Source organism: Gossypium hirsutum, chromosome D13 (assembly GCF_007990345.1).
Source record: "Gossypium hirsutum isolate 1008001.06 chromosome D13, Gossypium_hirsutum_v2.1, whole genome shotgun sequence".
NCBI lineage: Eukaryota > Viridiplantae > Streptophyta > Magnoliopsida > Malvales > Malvaceae > Gossypium > Gossypium hirsutum.
In genome coordinates this window covers 52281097-52298654 of record NC_053449.1, presented here as the reverse complement: position 1 = coordinate 52298654, position 17558 = coordinate 52281097, and the positions used below count along the sequence as shown (strand labels likewise).

The following is a 17558-nucleotide window of genomic DNA, read 5'->3' as shown; positions in this document are numbered from 1 at the left end:
TCGTATTTTAAAATCTTTTTAAAGTTTCGACATTAAGACATTAAACAATCAATTCGGTACCAATTTTGGGCGTTACAAGAGTGCTAACCCTTCATCGTACATAACCGACTCCCAGACCTATTTTCTCAAATCTCGCAAACCTAAAATTTATTTTTAATGGTAAACCGATCACACCTTAATAAAAGATCGGTGGCGACTCCCAATTTTCATTTTCAAAATCGATACCCATTTTTCAAATTTCGAAAAAATAATTTCGACAATGATAAAGTAAAAAAAAATTTATGAGAATCAGTTGAAAATTAATGATGAGTGCAATTGGGAAGAGATGTTCAATGTCGCATACACATGAAACTGGTCAAGAAATCAGATAAATTAAATTTTGTATTTTTCTCCTTTTTCATTTGTTAAATTTTCATATTAGATTTGGCTACACTTCATGTGTTAAATATGATCAATCAATTCAAATAATTTGAAGATCAAACTCTCATGCATGGGATGTCCTAGATTCTTGCAATTTCATTGTCTTTGCACGCAATCTCTCCATGAATGCTGGATTGGCTCGAAGCCTGTTCTTGACATATTTAGTACGGGCCTCCTCCACCATTTTGTTAGCTTTTCCGGCTTCCTCGATGAGAGAAAAGAGTGTTCTGAGGCAATCTTTTCTGTTCTCTTCACGGTGTTCAAACGTTTAAAAATGAAGAATAAACAAATAAATTTACCCACAAGTTCATGAACCCGGAGCTTAGCACGAGTCATATGGAAAGCAAAAAAGAAACATCTTTACCTCTCACTAGTAATTGTAAGTTCATCTTTGCCTGGATGGTATCTCTTTCCAACAAGCTCTCGTAACCGGCGGAATTGATGCTTTGAAAGCCCAAGCTCCTTCACTGTAACAGACATCTTTACTTTTCTGTTTTTGGGATGCCACGCATCACCACCAGGAGCAAACACCACCCGAGTTTGCCACCTAAGGATTGGTCCCTCACCAGGTGGATCATCCAAGTTCTTTTTTAAGTCCGGTACAGCCGTCTCATCAAATTTTGGTGGGCCCTCAGCTTCCATCATCTTTCCGTATTCCATCACCATCTGATCCTCGAATTCCTTGAATTGCTCATAAGCTTCTTCAACTTCAAGCTCGCCTCGTTCACACATATCGCCTAGCTCATTAAACCTTTCTTCCACCTTTTTCTTCATCTCATCTGATCATGCCAGCATAATGCTATACGATTATCATTCACATAAAATTATGAATTATAACAAGCCTAAGTTTAATGAGTTGGAATAGCATGAAAGCTGCAACACCACCCTAGTAATCCCTTGATCCAAGCCACTTCAAATGGTCACCCAATTATTTCCCCCCTAACACAGTCCATGTTGAGTGAAACTGCACCTATTGTCATATTGTACAAGCTCCATGCAGTTCTTAGTTAAGAGAATGAAGGTCTAGAGTCTAGAGGCCGAAAAGATAATTGGAATATTATCAGAAGTGTCGAATATTATACTAGAGCTATAAATTTGCTTCCCTTTAATCATACAAGCTGTGTTTTCGAAAGCAAATCATATAGGCATAAAGCAACCATGGTAAACTATAAAAAAAAAAGATCCATCTGTTATCAAGCAGCAAATCTGTGTTTGTAACTACTAATATGTAAGTTCTGCATGCATATTCAAGAGAAACAACTAGTATACAAATCACTTACCATACAAAAGTTAAACTAGAAAGCAGTAAACAGAGTGACATTAAAGTGAACTTGAAACAACCAACACTGACTCATAAAACAGATTTTTAAGCCTTAGCAACAGCCTTCTAGTGACATTTACACGCAATCGCAAGCAATTGGCTCTGAGAAATGAAGTAAACTAGGGTCATTTCTCATTTACAAACATTATGGACAAACATTGCAAGTATTGACAGGTTTTCTATCCACACTTTGTTTCATCAAAAACTAAATGAGGGCTAATAGCTATATTACTCAGACTAGGGTGTGAGTGCAGGATACGGGTGTGTTGAATCTTCTCTAACTTCTTTCATATATTTCAAGGATCATTGTCAGGTCATATCCCCATAGCGATGTCTATTATACGTTGGACACAGGTACTTCAAGAAAAATGAAAAGTCGGAGCATCACAGGCTAATAGTTCAGATTCTTCAGAAAGTGCATACATAAAGCCAAATAGATTAGGAAACTACTTTGAAGGAAGATTGGAAGTAGGTTGCTCAAGTCAAGACTGGGAAGCGGATCTCTAGATTCAATTTTGTAACACATACAAGTTTACTAAGTCTACCATTCATTTCACTACAAAAAGAAGCCCTGAAAATAATGCAATTGATCATTTCAAAAGAAAATGGATTGATAATCTAAACATCTATCAGTAAAGCGACCCAGTACAATAGAACCAGAGAGCCTCACATGGAAAAGAACATATATGATATTAAAATCAAGAAAAACCTGGGAGGAGCTTGTCCCAGCTAAGCATGTCCTCTAGAATTTCCTCGCACTCCTTTGTGTCTTTAAGATATCCATGCTGAACAGCTTCCTTAATCATTTCATCCCACTTCTGATCATCCATGTTAAAGTACTCATCCTTGACCATTCTCTTCGCGACTCTATCCCTGGCACTATACAAATTTTCAATCTCTTCATCAGTCGAGTACAAATTATCAAAATCTGACTCGAACTCTTCATCATCCACATCGTCTCGTGGTTGCACCTCCAATTCATCCATCAATTCATCATCCGTCTCCTCATGCTTCCCAGCCAACTTTCTCCGCAAAATGGCCTCAAGAACTGAAGGGAGTGCCTCTTCATCCCCTTCAAAGTACTTCTTGATTCGGGTTTTCAGCTCTGGCACCAAAGAACTAACAAAGTTAAACAACATAACTAAGAAACAAACTATCACTTGCTTTGCTCATTATCCAAACAAAAACATATATATATATATCATGATTTCGTTTCCATTCTTTTCTCAACAACCAATCAAATAATTTCCAAATAAAAAAAAAGTAAATTCCAGCAAAGAAGAAGCACATATTAAATCCTCAGACCCAGTTTAAGACTTTTTACCAGACTAACATGAACATAACAAACCAACCAAGTAAAAATCAAACTTGTTCATTCATCTTGACTTTCCTTTCTCATCATCTAAACAAAAACACAAGAAACAAATTGCCAAAAAGAAACCCAAATCCAATATTTTTTTAACGCATTTTTTACCTTTATTACTCACATCCTCAACAGGCAAAGCTACATCCTTGACATGGGCTTCAGCTACCGAAGCAGATTCTAAAACAGGGTCAGGCTTCTTTTCAACGGAAGAATCCGATTCGGATGAGAAGAACCTGAGTCGAGACCGAGTTGATGCGGCGAGTGGGGTGAACGAGGGAACTGGGTTTTGGTTGGTTTTGGTATAAGAGTGAAGAAAATTGCGAGTAGTGAGTGAAATGCCTCTGAACAAAACCCTTTTCATGGCTTCCAAAAAAAAATGGTTTCAGTATCCAAGTGTTTTTTCGTTCTTTGTTTTTCAGTGTTTCTTTGATGTCATTTGGGGGCAAAGATTCAGGGGTTTAGATTTGAGAAGGACAAATGTTTCCTGGTTCTTAGAACCCACCATTGGTAATGGCTGTTATAATGGACCAATTTCAGGCTTACATTGGTTTAGCCCCACACCAGTTTTCTTCTTCTTTTTTATTAATATGTTTTTTTGTTAAGTACCTGATACGTCACTGGGACTATATCAAATTAGATCAATTTAATTCCTATATATTAAAAACTCTTAAATTTGTAATAAATTTAACATTTATTATATAAAAAATATCATGAAATTTATTTTTGTAATTACTTTTCAATTCCAAACAAAAAAATTTTATTAACAAAACTATAAACTAGGAACTATAATTGGCAATTTTGATATGATTTATTTACTTTTTCACAGCAGAATAACTATAAACTACCATTTACAATTTTAATATGATTTATTTACTTTAATATAATAACTTCATTTAAATAGCTATTCATGAGAGTTACTCTCACAATCAAATACTAATGTAATGTAAATGGTTGGGAATGTGATTGTCGAGAAAATTACTTTACAACGTTTAGTATACATTGGAATGTATTGATTAAAATCTTAAGAAAGTTTCATTATCTCGTTTGGTTCACTGAGAACTTTCCTCTTAAGGTAATTTATGAATTTATGAATTTAATTTTTATAATAAACTTTACTCTTAATAAATATTTGGATTAAATATTTATTAATAAATTTTAATTAATGTTTTAAAATTTTTAATCTATAATGTTAATTGAAGGTGATCTGTTTTAAATTTATCTTACATATATTTTTTAAAAATAATAATGCACATATAAAATCATGTATATATAAAACTTGTTTTGGAATAAAAAAATGTATATATACAACTTGCAAATAATCCATTGAAATAATAGAGAAAATTTAGTGGGATGAGAAGAAGGCAATAGCTTCTTTTTTTTATGTTTTATTAGTAGATTAATATCTTAAACCAATATAAAATAGTGTTAATCTTGTCTTAATATTATTTTTAATTTTCTCCACATTTTATTGAAGAAACCATATTAGCATGTTCACGAGAAAATAACTCTTAAGACAAAATTAAGAAAGTGATTCCAACTGATTAAATTCATAGGAAAGTGATGCTTCCTATCGTACCGAACGCTGCGTTTGCTTATTTACCACTGATCAAGTATTGCTTTATAGATATTGGATATTGTGAAATTAAGCTAAAAAAAACACATTTTCTGGATTTTGTGATTCTTATGTTGACCAAGTATGTCGGCTTGTTAGTCTTTAAGTAGGCAAACAGCTGCCATATTATGATTTGCAGTTCACCTGCCGTTCAGATTCAGAGACTTCCGGTTTTGTTTCAAGTATTGATTGAAACAAAATGGGAATGCTTAATGAGAAAGATCCTGGGAGTGCTACACAGGGACTTGTTTGGTAATATCCAGAAAAATTACAAACTCAACAGAACAAGATCCTCAGATGTGTTGAAAGAGAGACCGTTTAGACGACTGAACTGAAAATGGGTAACAAATAACAGTTTGGGTTCACTGCCTAGGAAAAATAGAAGTTTTCGCAACATGCTTCCTCTTCTAGGCTGCATTTGCAGCTGGATCAACCGTGGTGGATTTCAACAGCCTTCTTTCTCCTTGCAAGACAGACTTTGTGCGTGCTCCAGTGTTCCCACTTTTACTGCTTTATCCATCACTGAATAGGCCTCGGCAATCAGTTTCTCAATTGGTAAATCTCTTTAGCTTGTGCTTCGGGTTTCTTCCGCAGCACATCCAGTGCCTCCAAAACCTTGAACGAGAAGAACACACAATTCATTCGCATTTCACGTAACATTATGAATCTTCCAAGAACAGGCAATAGAACAGATTCACTTAGCACTTTATCGGAGTTGCTTATGCTGTTTTATTGCATATTACATCATCGGGTTGAAGTATAATTGAAGCCATGCCTGATAGTGCTAAGCATTCATTCACATGAAAGAGGGTATGCAAAGAAGCACCCTAGGACACATAAAAGTCTGCCTTCCAAATATCCTATGCACAGTTGAACCAATAACCGTTAGTAGGCAATCGGATAAGTGAACTGTAAAAAATTATTACCTTCTTCATTCGGGTTTTGACTTGGAATTTCTTTGCTTTGTTGTAAATTTGCCTTTTTTTGGCTTGACGATCCCTCTTAGCGGCTGAATCGGCCTTCTTCTTTGGTGCAGCCTCACAAACAACAGAATAACGATTTGGTTTTCGAGTAATTGTGCTAAAAGGACTCACTGAAACAAAAAACAGCAAACATTGGAACTCATAATCTTAATCTCCAAACGGAAGGCTTATTCTAAGGAAGCAGTTAATATCTAAAATTAAAACGACACACAACCAGTAGAAAAAGAAGAAGAATTACTGAATTTGCAACAAGATCAGTAGAATTGTCAAGAAAATCTAGCAAGAAACAAGGACAACAGTGGGGGACTGGAATTACAAATGAACCCAGAAATATATACTGAAATTTTAATCTTTCCCAGGATTTTCCTGCCATCCAGATTAAATGTTTATGAGATTTTATCTTCTTAATAAATCTACAGAAGAATAAGAAGAATTCATTATTGGGGTGGTAGAAATATAAAAAAAAAGAATGTGTTTCATCTCTTAATGCTAAATGTTTGGACGTTTTTTCTAATGATCTTCATTTTGAATAGGGGTGAGCAAAACTCGATTCGACTCGAAAAAATTGAAAAAAAATTCGAATTTCGAGTTAAACGAATCTAGTTATTTGAATTAACTCGAATTTTTTTTCAAATTTCGAGTTCGAATCGAGTTGAGTTTTCGAATTCGAATAATTCGAATATCAAACTATAATATTTTACATTTTTACCCAAACTCCCAAACTTTTTTATTTTTCCCTCAAAACTTTTACTCCTTTCCATTTCCCCCCCAAAACTTTTACTCCCTTCCCCTCCCAACCCCTCAATCTACCCAAAATTCATTTCCCACCAAAATTTTACTTTCGCATTTACTTTTTCTCAAAATTTTACTCACAAAAACCCTCAAAACCTTTTATTTTCTCCCAAAATTTTTACTCCCTCTTACTTTTTCCCTAAAACTTTTATTCCTTTCCCATCCCACCTCCCATCTACCCCAAACCCTCCCCCCTCCAATTTTTTTTAAAATATTTTCCCTCCAAAATTTTACTCCCCTATTTACTTTCCTTTAAACTTTTATTCTCCAAAACTTTTTATTTTCCCCTTAAACTTTTACTTCTCACCCTGTACTCTCAAATAAAAAATCAAAATTATCCAAAAAAATCACTAAACATAAATAGTAATAATTTTATTTATATCTACTATTTTTATTATTAAATTAAATTTCACATTTTATATTATTTATATTTTTGAATTGTTTAGTCATATTGAATATTTATATTAAAATTGAATTATTAATTATGTCATAAAATATTCGTGTTAAAATTTTATATTGGTATCAATTTCACATTTTATTTTTAAAATAACTTTTATTAAAAATCATATTTTTACATTTAATATATTTTTTAATTCCAAAATACATAGTGACAAGAATCTGAAGATAATTGAAACAACTAAGCAAGCAAATAAGCTAACCAATATATAAAAAATTAATAAATAAATTATGAGGTGATGAAAGTTAATAAAAAAATTGATTAAGGTGGACAAATTTTATTACGATGAGTGACAGTGATTACAAGGACCCAAAATTATTTTTTAAAATTTAACTCGAACAAATATATTCAATTCGATTCGAATTCCATCTCACTCGACTCGATTCGAGAAAATTTCAAATAAAGTTAGGATGATAAAATGAGATTCGAAAACTCGATTAACTCGAAAATTTTCGATTCGATCGAATGCTCACCCCTAATTGTGAGTAATATTTTTTTCAAATTAATAGCAGTGGATCTTCAAAGGCAGTTTAATGTTAAAGTTTATTGAATAACGATGAGGTTGTATAATTTTATTATATTTATTCCGTGCATGTTTAATTATAATATAGAAATTTTAGATTAACGCATGCAAGTATTTTAAAATAAGCTTATAACAAAGCATAAGTTTAGTTAGTAAAGTAAATGTTTAAGCAATAGAATGATTTTTAATCATAATTGAATATTAAAACTAATATCATTTTTTAATTCATACCATTTTTTTTTATCAAATTTACAACTTCAATTTATTAGATGAAAATATCATAAAAATTTTGATTTGTACCATGTGTGCATTCTCAAATAAAAATTAAATGAAAAAAAATAGAGACTGTCGCTTGTAGCCTATATAGCTTATGTAACTTGTTATATTATATATATATATATATAATTTTATTAGATAAATACATTGTCATTGTTTTTTAAATAAGAAATAAATACAAATAAAAAAATTAATCCAATCGATTTAAATTTAAGGGCAAATTACACCGAAGGTCACTAAACTATTAATAATTTTACGTTTTGATCACATAATTTTAAAAAGTTACAAAATAATCATTGAATTAATTTAAAGTTTTCATTTAAGTCACTAAACTATTTGAAAGTTTTTATTTAAGTCTTTAGGTTGTTAAGTGTTTTCTTTTTAAGTCCAGCTAGCAAGCTCCAAGCGACGATTCAATAATTGATACAGTGAATTAGTACCATTGACAAGTAGAACATACCTTAGATCCAAGTTAATTTGATGGTCAATGTCGAAGATTAAAGAAGAAAGCTATTGGATTTTGGTTCTAATATTTGTAATGTTTCAAAGTTATTTTATGGAAAAAAAAAACTAAACTGTAGAAGAGAAAGAGAATGAGACCTTTCGATTGGTACAGGCAGAGTGGACAGAGAATGTCATACAACAATAATTTTAACAGCCTAGTGACTTAAATGAAAACTTTCAAACTCGTTTAACTTGGACTCAAAATTAGGGTGAAGCCAGAAAATTTTTTTGGGGGGCCGAAATTAAATTGTATTTTTTTACAGTAGTAAAAAAAATTAAATTTCACCATTTAATAGCTTACATCTTTATTATTTTTAAAGGATTAAATTAAATTTTTATCATTTTTGGGAAGGTCAAAGTATAATTTTACCTTTATTAATGTAAAATTTTATAAATTTTCCATTTTAGGAGGGTCGGGACCCTTTCTCAAAATAATTCAAATGTGAAAATATTAAAATTCATAATAATTTAATAAAAAACTTGAAATAATCTAGAATGAAAATAACTCAAATTTGAAATTGATAAATAAAAAAAATTAAAAACCTTAATACAATTTTTTTTATGTAAGTGAATAATGAGAGAGGACTTCAAATCTGGTATGATTTTTATGTTAATATGCATGGCAATGGCATGCATATGTGCTTCACATCATTATTCTTTTAATACACTGCAAATAATTTAATGATTAAAACTGTCTTAAATAACTTCCACGGACAAGGAATTCCCCCACATTTACGGCTTTGACCGCATACAATGAAGCGCCGAAACTTCACTATATAACTCCCACGCCTTTCTTCTCCCTTTTCCTTAACCCAGTTGCTCGCTCTTTTCTTCCTTTTCAGTTTAAAGGAAAAGTCATGGCTCCTAGATCAAAACCCATTAACCCCAACTCTATGGAGATTCGTTATCGCGGCGTTAGAAAGCGTCCATGGGGACGCTACGCGGCCGAGATCCGGGACCCGAGAAGAAAGACCCGAGTTTGGCTCGGCACCTTCGACAAAGCTGAGGATGCAGCGCGTGCTTACGACGTTGCCGCACGAGATTTCCGTGGCGCTAAGGCCAAAACGAATTTCGCCCATAGCGACTTCACGCGTAGCCCCAGCCATAGCAGCACCGTGGAGTCCTCGTCTCCTCCGCCTCCGTTGGACCTAACTCTCGCCGTGACGGCGAATCGTCCGCAGTTTTTCTTTGACGCTTTTGCTTCAGCCGGGTCGGGTTGCCCCCTATCATGTGGTTCTCAAAGCGATACTGATTCGTCGTCTTGGGTTGTTGATTTTGAAGAAGGCGGCGTGCAAGTGAGAGAGTTTGATCTTGATCTTAATAAGTTGCCAGCCGAAATGAATTAAATTTTCCCGCCTTTTTTCTTTTAATAATTAAAAGCTGAGACATAATGTAAAATTGAAATAAATGGCTGGAACAAGTTTGAGCAACAATAAACCAAAAACAAAAATGACTAACCAAATCAACAAACAAATTAAAAGCAATCGCCCCAGCCGAAGTAATTACTTTTCTTTTCCTATTTTATATCAATTAAATTTTAATAACACAAATAAATAATTTTGTTATTATTTTTTATTGATATAAAGTAAACTTATTTATAGGCTGAGTTATTCATCTAGTACATCCGAAATTTGAGAGGATTTAGATAAAAAAAAACTACGCTTGATTAAAATATGGGTCAAGCTCGGACTTGAACATTTAAGACATGAGCTCGGCTCAATCTGTTTTTATTTTTTTATATATTATGTAATTTATAATCCATTAAAATTAAATTTATAGTAATAAAAATTAAGATGACTATATATAAAATTATGATAAGTAAAACTTATAAATTTATTAAATATTAAAATAAAATAAATATTTTTTAAAATAAAAATAATAATATGGGCAGACCTAAAATATGGTTAGGTTAGCCATTTATAAATATAGATGTGTTTGGATAAAATTTTTAAACTCATATTTTAAGTTGGATTGAACTTGAGCAAACATAAAATGTGTTAATCTCACGTTTGATCCCGGCTTGACCCCACCACGAACACATCTAATATGAATTAAATTTAATATATTGTTTTATAAAAATATCGATTATTCTTATGGTTTAATTTTCGTTAATAAGTTGATTACAATTATTATGATATGTAATCTCATATTATATTTAATGTAGTATCACTGCACCAAAACGGGCTTTTAGCAGCGTTTTTAGCGGCGTTTGAATAAAAAACGCCGCTAAAGATCGAGCATTAGTGGCGCTTCCTGAAAAATGCCGCTAACAATAAGCAATAGCGGCGTTTTTTAAAAAGCGCCGCAAAAAACCTAATCCAAAACAACGCAGTTTTGTGAGCTTTGTGGATTTAGCAGCGTTTTTAAGGAAGCGCCGCTAATGCTCAGGGCTTTAGCGGCGTTTTTGAGAAAGCGCCGCAAAAAACATAATCCAAAACGACGCAGTTTTGTGAGCTTTGTGGATTTAGCGGCATTTTTAAGGAAGCGCCGCTAATGCTCAGGGCTTTAGCGGCGCTTCCTTAAAAAAGCGCCGCAAAAAAACCTAATCCAAAACGATGCAGTTTTGTGAGCTTTGTGGATTTAGCGGCGTTTTTAAGGAAGCGCCGCTAATGCTCACGGCTTTAGCGGCGTTTTTGAGATAGCGCCGCAAAAAACCTAATGTAAAACGACGCAGTTTTTGTGAGCTTTCGGGGATTTAGCGGTGTTTTTAAGAAAGCGCCGCTAATGCTCAGGGCTTTAGCGGCGTTTTTGGGAAAGCGCCGCAAAAAACCTAATCCAAAACGACGCCGTTTTGTGAGCTTTCGGGGATTTAGTGGCGTTTTTTAGAAAGCGCCGCAAAAAAAACCTAAGCCAAAACTACACCTTTTTTTGCGCTTTCGGGGATTTAGCGGTGTTTAATTGATTTATTATTTATATTAATTATTTAAAATTGAACTTATTTCTAATTAAATATTTAAAATCTTCAGAAAAAAATAACACGTGGAAATAATTTGAAATAAAACACATGGAAAAATTAAAAGACTATTAGTTAAAATAATTTTAAAATTTTTTGGGTACATGATTACTAATTATTTTTTAATTTATATAATAAAAAATTTCTTATATAATCGTAAAAGAGATATTATTAATTTTAAAATATTGAATTAATTATCACTATAATTTAGGGTTTTCAATTTAGGGTATATAATTTTATTTAAGATTTAAGGTCGGTTTAAGAGTTCATATTTTAAGGTTTTAGTTAGGGAGTATTTATGGATTTAGGGATTATGGATTAATAGGGATTATGGTTTAATTAAGGGTTGGGATTTAAGGCTTAGGGGTTAGGGGTTTAGGAGTTAGATGTTAGCTAGGGGTTAAGAGTTAGTGATTTAGGGGCTTAAGGTTTCAGGGGTCAGGTTAGGGTTTTGGGTTTTGGGTTTAGATTATTATTATATTTAAAATATGTTATTATGTAGTTGTAAAAGATAATAATAAAATTGTTTAGGGTTTTTAATTAGTTTAGAGTATATGATAAATTTAATATTTAAGGCTGGTTTAGGGGTTCATATTTAAAGGTTTAGGGACTACTATATATATGGATTTAGGGATTATGGATTAGGGATTATGGTTTAATTAAGGGACGTTGGTCGAGATTTAAGGTTTAGGGGTTAAGAGTTTAGGGGTTAGACGTTAGTGGTTAAGAGTTTAGGGATTTAGGGTTTAGAGTTTTAGGGGTCGGGTTAGGGTTTTGGGTTTAGATTTTTTATTTATATTTTAAATATGTTATTATGTAATTGTAAAAGATGTATAATTTAGGGTTTAAATTATGCCTTGAAAGAGATGTATATAATAGATAGACTTAAATATTTATATCATTTCAATGGTTCATTTAGGGTTTAATAAGGTTAAGGTTTACTTGAGATTTGGAATTTTATACAATTAATTAATGTTTTTATATTTAAAAAAATTGAATCTAAACCATTTGATATATTTAAATATTACCATAAATCGAATTAATAAATAAGTTTAAAAAAGTAATAGATTGCTACGGATAATGTAAGTATAATTATTAAATTTGGAGAGGGCCAATTTATAAGAAATAAAATTAAAATACAAAAATAAAAATGAAATAAAAACACTAAACTTTTAATTTTATCTAATTTTATAAATATTACTTAAAAAACTAAAAATTTTAATTTTATCTAATTTTTATAAATATAACTTAAAAAAACCTATGTATTAAAATTTTCCAAAACGGCGCCGTTTCAATAAAGAATTTCATTTATTAGTGGCGTTTTTGTCCAAAACGCCGCAAAAAAAATTCTTAATAATATAGACAAAACTGTGTAGTTTTTGGCTACGAATTTAATGGATTTCGCGTCGCTAGGAGAAAAACGCCATTAAAGGTCATCATTAGCGGCGCTACGCTAAAAGCGCCGCAAAATTTCATTGTTGTTTAAACAAAACGGTGTTGTTTTTTATGAGCATTAGTGGCGCTATGATATAAACGCCGCAAAGTTCGAAAAACTATGTATTAAAAACTATGATTTTTTGTGGCGTTTTTTGTAAAACGCCACAAATACTTTTAAAAGAATCGCGCCATATTATTCCCAAATTTTCGAAATCCCTAATTTCCCCCTGAAACCCCTAACTTTACAAAATGCAGACTTCTACTGTTCCAGGTTAGCTATTCTATTCTACTGTCCTCTGGTTTCAGTTTTTAGTTCTAGGTTTCCTCTTAAAATTCCCTCCCACACACTCTTTTTTGTTCTTTTGTTTTTCATTTTCATGGTTCACACACTTAGAGAGACCCAAACCGACGCTTCGCCAGACACAAATCGTGGGAAGACAAAGTTGTAAAACGAATATAAAGAAAAGGGGGAAGGGGTTGAAAGGTGGCTCCTTCTTGCTTAGTTGTGTTCCAAAATAGATGGGGGCTTTGGCGCCAGCCCTTTCCACTTGGATACCTGAAGATGACCTTCTTTTGAAGAACGCTATTGAGGTACTTGCCTTTTCTTTTCTCCTTCATTGGTTTTTAAGAAAAGGAATAAAATAAAGATTGGGTCTTTTTCATACTTGTTTCAGGAATTGGTTTTACTTGTGGTCTCAATTCGACTTTTTTTCTGTTCGTATTTGCTGTCAACTTGAAGTCTTCTTTGTTTTTCTAGTAGCTAGAAAATAATGCATTTTTTCTTTTAAATTTCTCGCCCGTTCTATTTCCTTGTTTTATTTATTAGAGTTGCTGAGCTTATTTACGTGTCCTTCTTAGTCTTTGGGATGTATGGCACTGCCACTGTTCTAGTCTTCAAATTCTGGGTTTATTGTGTTAAAGCGTGGATTCATTGCAATATAAGTTGGTTGTGTTAAAAAATTATACGATTCTTGCATTATGTTTATAAAGTTAGGATATTCATAAGATTATCCTCATGTTGTTGTTGTTTCAGAGGAATTCTATTGCATAATGCCAAAATTTGTCAATAGATAGATTGCTTGTGAGAATGCGATGTAGAAATATTACTAATAAACATGGTTTGCGCTGTGCCAAAGTGTTTCTATTCATGGATGCAAGTAGCTTTTCTAGAACATGAAATGACATTACTATGGTTGGTCTGGTAGTGCCCTTATTTGCAAAGAGTGCATGAATATCAACAGGAAAATGGGATCCAAATTGTGCATTTAGCATGAATATCAAGAGGAGCAGCATCCTTAAAGATCCTTTACCTGTAAATGGCTTCAAATAAAGTGTCTGAATATTTGGAAGAATGAATCTTGAAGTTCGTATGAAGATATTGGAAGATAAAGTTGACAACCATCAACTGGATGATGGAGAACTTTAAACTCTCAGTCAAACAACAGGTAAATTCAATCTTACTTTTAAAAGAACTTGATTACATAGGTAGTAATCTCCAATCACACTCTTAAATAAAGGTTTCATTCACTTCTATAGATTGAGGCTGTTTTAACCAAGGACGAACTTCAACACCTTGCTTTCTTATGCAAATCCGAAGTTGATTCAATTGGTAGGTTAACTGCTGGAATCTTGTGGTTGCTCAAGCTTGAAAAATGTGCCGCTCTCATCACTGAATCATCTAATTCTGAGTCTTCCCTAGTGAACCTTACTAACATTAAAGAACTTAAACAGAAACTGGATAACATGCATAGTTTACTGCTGCAATTGCGGGTTCAAATTTGAATTTCTTTATCAAAAAAATATTTGCTTTTGATCATATATTTTTACTCATTCTTTATGTATATAGTAAACATACTATAATTACATGTCCGAGTATATGAGGTTTATTAAGCATTGATGAAAGAAATTTAGTTGGTGTAATCCGAAATTTTGTTCATGTTTTTTTTACTTAGTTATAAATAAGGTAACAGCTAGTTCAATCAGTTCAATCATCGGATTTTAATTATTTTTGAGAATTTTTTTAAAAAAATTGAGGTTTTTTCATTATATTTTAGTTCATTTTCATCCTTTGTTTTTTGAAAAAAAATTATGATATTTTTTTATGCATTGCTTGAAGTAATTTTAAAATTTTGGGGGTTAAAAGTAAAATTTTAACAAAATTTAACGAAATTGAGAGATTAAAATTGATATTATTCCATTTAACGAAAGGTGTAAGGCCATTGTTTGCCCCTAAGCATATATTCTGAATATATTCATAGACATTCATATATCCAAATGAAAATATTAATCTTTATAATAAAAAAATTGAAAAAATAATTAATCAACTTTATCTTCCAAAGTGTTTCTATTCGTCCTATGAATTGTGTTTCTACTTTATTGAACCCTGTTTCAGTCTATTTCTTTGTACCCTTTTGCAGGCTGGTGCTTCTTTGGAATCTCTTGCTAAGGGTACTAAGAACTCAATGGGCTTGTCAACAATTGCACTGAATTGCACAGAAGGTGGTCATATTTATTTTCTTTATGAAAATTTTCTTTGCTTCATTTTCTTTGATATTTTATTTTGTTTTTTAGTATTTTTTCTTTATTTTGATTTTAATTTTTTTTCGTATTTGAAGAATCTTCTATTGTTTTCTATATACTCATTTCTTGATCGGAGTTTGGTTTTAATTTATGTCAGTTTGAATGTCCCAGCAGTAGTGACAGTGGCTTGTGGTTTTTCATAATTTTATTGTTAAACTCTTCTAATTTCTTTAAAAAAATAAAAGAAATGTATAGTATATTTTAGTCGCTGATATTTTGTTTGAAAATTTATCTAATCTCCTTTGTACTTAATTTTTTCTATTGTTGGTCGGGATCCACTTATTGAGGTGTTTATCGACAACCCTCCGGATTATTTTCTTTTACATAAAGCAACTAACCTTTTCCCACTAACCTTTTCCCACACCTAATCTGTTTTAAGTTCTTCATGATTGAACTTGAATGTTTCATGGTATGTAAGCTGATCAAGGTATAATAACGCATAGACTGAGAGTTCAGTCATGTTGGCTTCATATTTGGTGGCAAATTCCGTAAATAGTATTATGTTTTCTAAACAGGGATTCATTAGTACTTTGTAGTTTGTATAAGTGACATTCTAATTTTGTCCATGATTTCTTTGTTTACTGTAAATGTTTTAATATGCTTTTCTCTTGCCGTCTATCATTTTCCCCTTTTGCAGGTAGCTATTAGTTTGGAGAAGGCCGCATTATCTGACGAATATTTTATTAAGAGGAAGCTTTATCCAAATGTTGATTTCTATTTTGGGTTAATATATCGGTAAGATAAGATTAATTTCACTGCTCACTTTGAGAAACTAGACGAATGTATAAGATATATTTTAGATGTTAGACCAGTGACAATTGAGGTTTTATTCAATAGGGCCATGGGATTTCCACCAGAGTTCTTCACTGTGTTATTTGCAATCCCTCGAATGGCTGGGTACTTGGCACACTGGCACGAGTCTCTAGATGATCCCGATACAAAGATAATAAGACCCCAACAGGTCAGTCAATACTTCAGGACTCAAAACCTATTTTATTATAATTATACTTATGATCATGACTGTGGAACCGAAATAAGCAACGAGGCATGTTATTTTCTTCTAGTGTAGTGTGATTCCATATTCTTGGTTGGGAAAATCCCTACCAACTTTGACTTGCTATGCTGCTATGTTTTATCTGGTACTCAATAAAAACCCTAAATAGTTGGCTATGAATTTTTCTGCTTTTTTTCTCAGCATCCAAAAGTATAGTTCTTTTTTTTTTATCATTTATTTTAGGTGAACGATTGTAGTAGAAGATCTCATGGGAATTTAGTTTAATTGATGAATGCTACTGTGGTATAACAGCAAAAATTGTGAGAGTGAAGGAGGGGGAAAGAAGATGAAAGCAAAAAGGAAACTTGGTGATAGTGTAGACGTAAAACGGGACTTAAAACGGCAGAGGGTTGTGGATTCACCATCTTCACCTCCTGAAGAGTCACTGTGCCTTATAATGACGATGAAGATGATGAAAGGAGAGCATTGAATCACATAGGCAGCAGAGAAGAAGATGGTCACAGAGTTGAAAGTGAAGAAGAAGATGATGAAGATGATCCATTTCAGTTTAATTTCAAAGGGTTTTTGAATTTCCATTTTAGTCTATAAATTTTACATTTTGAACTTATGCATTTTTTTTTGCAATCAATTAGTTGCACTATTTGAACTTGTAATTTTGCCATTTAAATATTAACATAATTTTTCAATATTTTGACTAAAAAAATTAATTTATTATATGATTAAATACTATCTTTTTGACTAAAAGTATATATTTAATACTAATTAATTTTTTATATTAATAATGTTTTATTTTAATATTTAATATTTCTAAATGTTTTTTAAAAGTTAGTGGCGTTTTTTCATAAACGCTGCCAAAGAATGGTGTTTTTAGCGGCGTTTGTAATCAAAGCGTCGCTAAAGGTCTTTGATCTATAGTGGCATTTGTGGTAAAAGCGCCGCTAAAGGTCTTGAGCTATAGTGGCGTTTGTTAAAAAAGTGCCGCTAAAGATCCCAAGCTATAGCGGCGTTTGTTAGAAAAGCGCCGCTAAAGATCCTAATCTATAGCGGCGTTTATTTCTAAAAATGCCGCAAAAGTTTGCGGCGATGACAACAGTGGCATTTTTTGCAGCGCTTTTAAAAATGCCGCAAATACTTTTAGCGGCGCTAAAAAGCGCCGCTAAAGGTATAAAAAAACGCCGCTAAAAACCTGTTTTGGTGTAGTGTATATATTATTATAATAATTGTTTGATTGTATTATTGAGTGTATATATATATATTTTTTAAAAGTAAAATATTTTAGTAATTAAAACAACATATTTAAATTAAATTTTAAAGATAAT

The 17558-nt window shown here is 32.1% G+C and overlaps 2 protein-coding genes and 1 long non-coding RNA gene across 3 annotated transcripts; 2 read left to right on the top strand and 1 right to left on the bottom strand.

Moving 5' to 3' along the window:
• Positions 1-439: 439 nt before the first annotated feature.
• On the bottom strand, positions 440-3483 carry LOC107918918 (uncharacterized). The gene is made up of 4 exons (XM_016848486.2): positions 3216-3483; positions 2451-2846; positions 785-1199; positions 440-686 (listed from the first exon to the last, which is right to left on the bottom strand). Exons 1-4 carry the CDS (start codon positions 3466-3468, stop codon positions 485-487), a joined length of 1266 nt encoding a protein of 421 aa, XP_016703975.2. The 5' UTR covers positions 3469-3483; the 3' UTR covers positions 440-484.
• Positions 3484-8890: 5407 nt separating this feature from the next.
• Positions 8891-9609, top strand: LOC107919590 (ethylene-responsive transcription factor 4). The gene has a single exon (XM_016849025.2). It carries the CDS (start codon positions 9112-9114, stop codon positions 9598-9600), a length of 489 nt encoding a protein of 162 aa, XP_016704514.1. The 5' UTR covers positions 8891-9111; the 3' UTR covers positions 9601-9609.
• Positions 9610-14040: 4431 nt separating this feature from the next.
• On the top strand, positions 14041-16577 carry LOC107919053 (uncharacterized). The gene is made up of 6 exons (XR_001690349.2): positions 14041-14089; positions 14181-14253; positions 15062-15143; positions 15862-15959; positions 16062-16185; positions 16531-16577. It is a non-coding gene; the product is annotated as an uncharacterized lncRNA (long non-coding RNA).
• Positions 16578-17558: the final 981 nt, after the last annotated feature.

What these genes read in the sequence shown, in the direction of transcription:
- LOC107919590 (XM_016849025.2), top strand. Translation starts at nt 9,112, where the DNA reads ATGGCTCCTAGATCAAAACCCATTAACCCCAACTCTATGGAGATTCGT.
- LOC107918918 (XM_016848486.2), bottom strand. Translation starts at nt 3,468, where the DNA reads ATGAAAAGGGTTTTGTTCAGAGGCATTTCACTCACTACTCGCAATTTT. An exon ending in TGAGGATGTGAGTAATAAAG is followed by an intron (nt 2,847 to 3,215) that starts GTAAAAAATGCG and finishes CTTTGGTGCCAG; the next exon opens with AGCTGAAAACCCGAATCAAG. An exon ending in CTGGGACAAGCTCCTCCCAG is followed by an intron (nt 1,200 to 2,450) that starts GTTTTTCTTGAT and finishes TGGCATGATCAG; the next exon opens with ATGAGATGAAGAAAAAGGTG.